Source organism: Haematobia irritans, unplaced genomic scaffold (genome assembly GCF_050003625.1).
Source record: "Haematobia irritans isolate KBUSLIRL unplaced genomic scaffold, ASM5000362v1 scaffold_38, whole genome shotgun sequence".
Taxonomy (NCBI): domain Eukaryota; kingdom Metazoa; phylum Arthropoda; class Insecta; order Diptera; family Muscidae; genus Haematobia; species Haematobia irritans.
In genome coordinates this window covers 39,523-41,473 of record NW_027445797.1, presented here as the reverse complement: position 1 = coordinate 41,473, position 1,951 = coordinate 39,523, and the positions used below count along the sequence as shown (strand labels likewise).

Sequence of the window (1,951 nt, the reverse complement as noted above, 5' to 3'; positions counted from 1 at the left end):
TTTGTCAAATTTTTATTTCTATAGAAAATATTGTCAACATTTTATTTCTATAGAAAATTTTGTCAAAATTTTATTTCTATAGAAAATTTAGTCAAAATTTTATTTCTATAGAAAATCTTGTCAAAATTGTATTTCTATAGAAACTTTGGTCAAAATTTTATTTCTATAGAAAATTTTGTTAAAATTATATTTCTATAGAAAATTTTGTCAAAATTTTATTTCTTTAGAAAATTTTGTCAAAATTTTATTTTATAGAAATTGTTTTGTCATTCCAGACTTTCCCATTCCAGACTTTTATGTCTCCACTAACGGACATGAGTCTATCTAATATTGAAATATTTTTCATATATTTAACATTTCTTTATTTTCTCACTCAACACATTTCCAGCAAGACTTTGTATTTCTCATTGGTTTTATCCAATTTCCTAATATTTTCTCTTAACTTGGGTAAATCGACTTTTCGTAAACCAAACCATTGTTTCTTAAGATAGTCCTTATGGCCATGTTCCATAAATAGTTTCATGACCATTTTAGCTTCAGCAGGGCCATCTTTGCCGGTATAATCTTTAATAAGATTAACCAAATGACTCAAATCTTCAAAATATTTTTCAAAACAAACATTGCCAGATCTTTCATTGAGTTTCCTTAGGATATTTTGTAAATCTTGGCGATATTTATTGTACGATTCATCATCCGGCAAGTCCTTGATAACGTTCTTGATAATGGGTTGAACATTAATAATTAAAGATTTCAATTTCGTAAACATTCTCATATTATCTAATTCGGCTGATTTTGAAGACACCGAGGGAAACTGTACGAGAGAAATAAAAATGTATATATTCGATTTAGATTTTATTGATTTTATTGAAATCTTACCCCAAATAATGTAGTCAAAATAACTATAGAAATTCCGTAAATGTAAAATTTCATTTTTTTTTTATCCCAAAGACTAAGTACTTCCGTAACGTTCAAAATATGGATATTCATTGAAACCAAAGATGTGTATTAAATATTTTTATCCCCAACATTATAGACATTAGGTTAGAACATCTAAAGCGTATGAAAATAAGTAAGTAAAGTCGAAAGTCGGCGGAGTCGAATTATTTTTATAGAAAATTTTCTGAAAATTTTATTTCTATTGAAAATTTTCTCAAAATTTTATTCCTATAGAAAAATTTCTCAAAATTTTATTTCTATTGTAAATTTTCTCAAAATTTTATTTCTATAGTAAATTTTCTCAAAATTTCATTTCTAAAGTAAATTTTCTCAAAATATTATTTTTATATGAAATGTTGTCACAATTTTATTTCTATAGAAAAATTTTTAAATATTTTATTTCTTTCGTTTTGTTTTGTTATTGTTGGTTTATTCTTCAATCTAAACTACGAGTGTAGCTTAACCACACACAAAAAAATTTCACGAAAATTTTTCCAATTAAAATTTTAATTGAGTTTTAAAAAATATTCAATTAAAAAGTTAATTGATTCAACAAATGTTTTAATTGAGACAAAAATCAATCACAAAAATAATAGTATCAATTAATTTTTTAATTGGATCAATTAACTTTTTAATTGACCTTCAATTAATTTTTAATTGATACTATCATTTCTGTGATTGAAGACATTTCAATTAAAAATTAATTGGATCAATTAATTTCGTGATTGAATCAGAAAAAATTTTTTTGTGTGCAACAGAGGAAATATGTTTGTCAAATTTTTCTATAGAAAATGTTCTCAAAATTTTATTTCTATAGATAATTTTGTCAAAATTTTTATTTTTTTGAAAATTTTCTCAAAATTTTATTTCTAAAGTAAATTTTCTCTTATTTCTATATGAAATGTTGTCTAAATTTTATTCCTATATAAAATTTAGTCTAAACTTTATTTCTAATAAAATTTTGTCAAAATTTATTTCTATAGAAAATTTTGTCAATAATTGAGACAAAAATCAA

The 1,951-nt window shown here is 22.9% G+C and overlaps 1 protein-coding gene across 1 annotated transcript; it reads right to left on the bottom strand.

The window, feature by feature from the left end:
* Positions 1-325: 325 nt before the first annotated feature.
* Positions 326-967, bottom strand: LOC142242541 (uncharacterized). The gene is made up of 2 exons (XM_075314118.1): positions 877-967; positions 326-811 (listed from the first exon to the last, which is right to left on the bottom strand). The coding sequence occupies exons 1-2, from the start codon at positions 928-930 to the stop codon at positions 374-376; spliced, it is 492 nt and encodes a 163-aa protein (XP_075170233.1). The 5' UTR covers positions 931-967; the 3' UTR covers positions 326-373.
* Positions 968-1,951: the final 984 nt, after the last annotated feature.

Excerpts from the sequence above, each read along its gene's own strand:
- LOC142242541 (XM_075314118.1), bottom strand. The coding sequence starts at position 930 with ATGAAATTTTACATTTACGGAATTTCTATAGTTATTTTGACTACATTA. Across the intron at positions 812-876 it reads TTTTGACTACATTATTTGGG|TTTCCCTCGGTGTCTTCAAA; the intron begins GTAAGATTTCAA and ends TCTCTCGTACAG.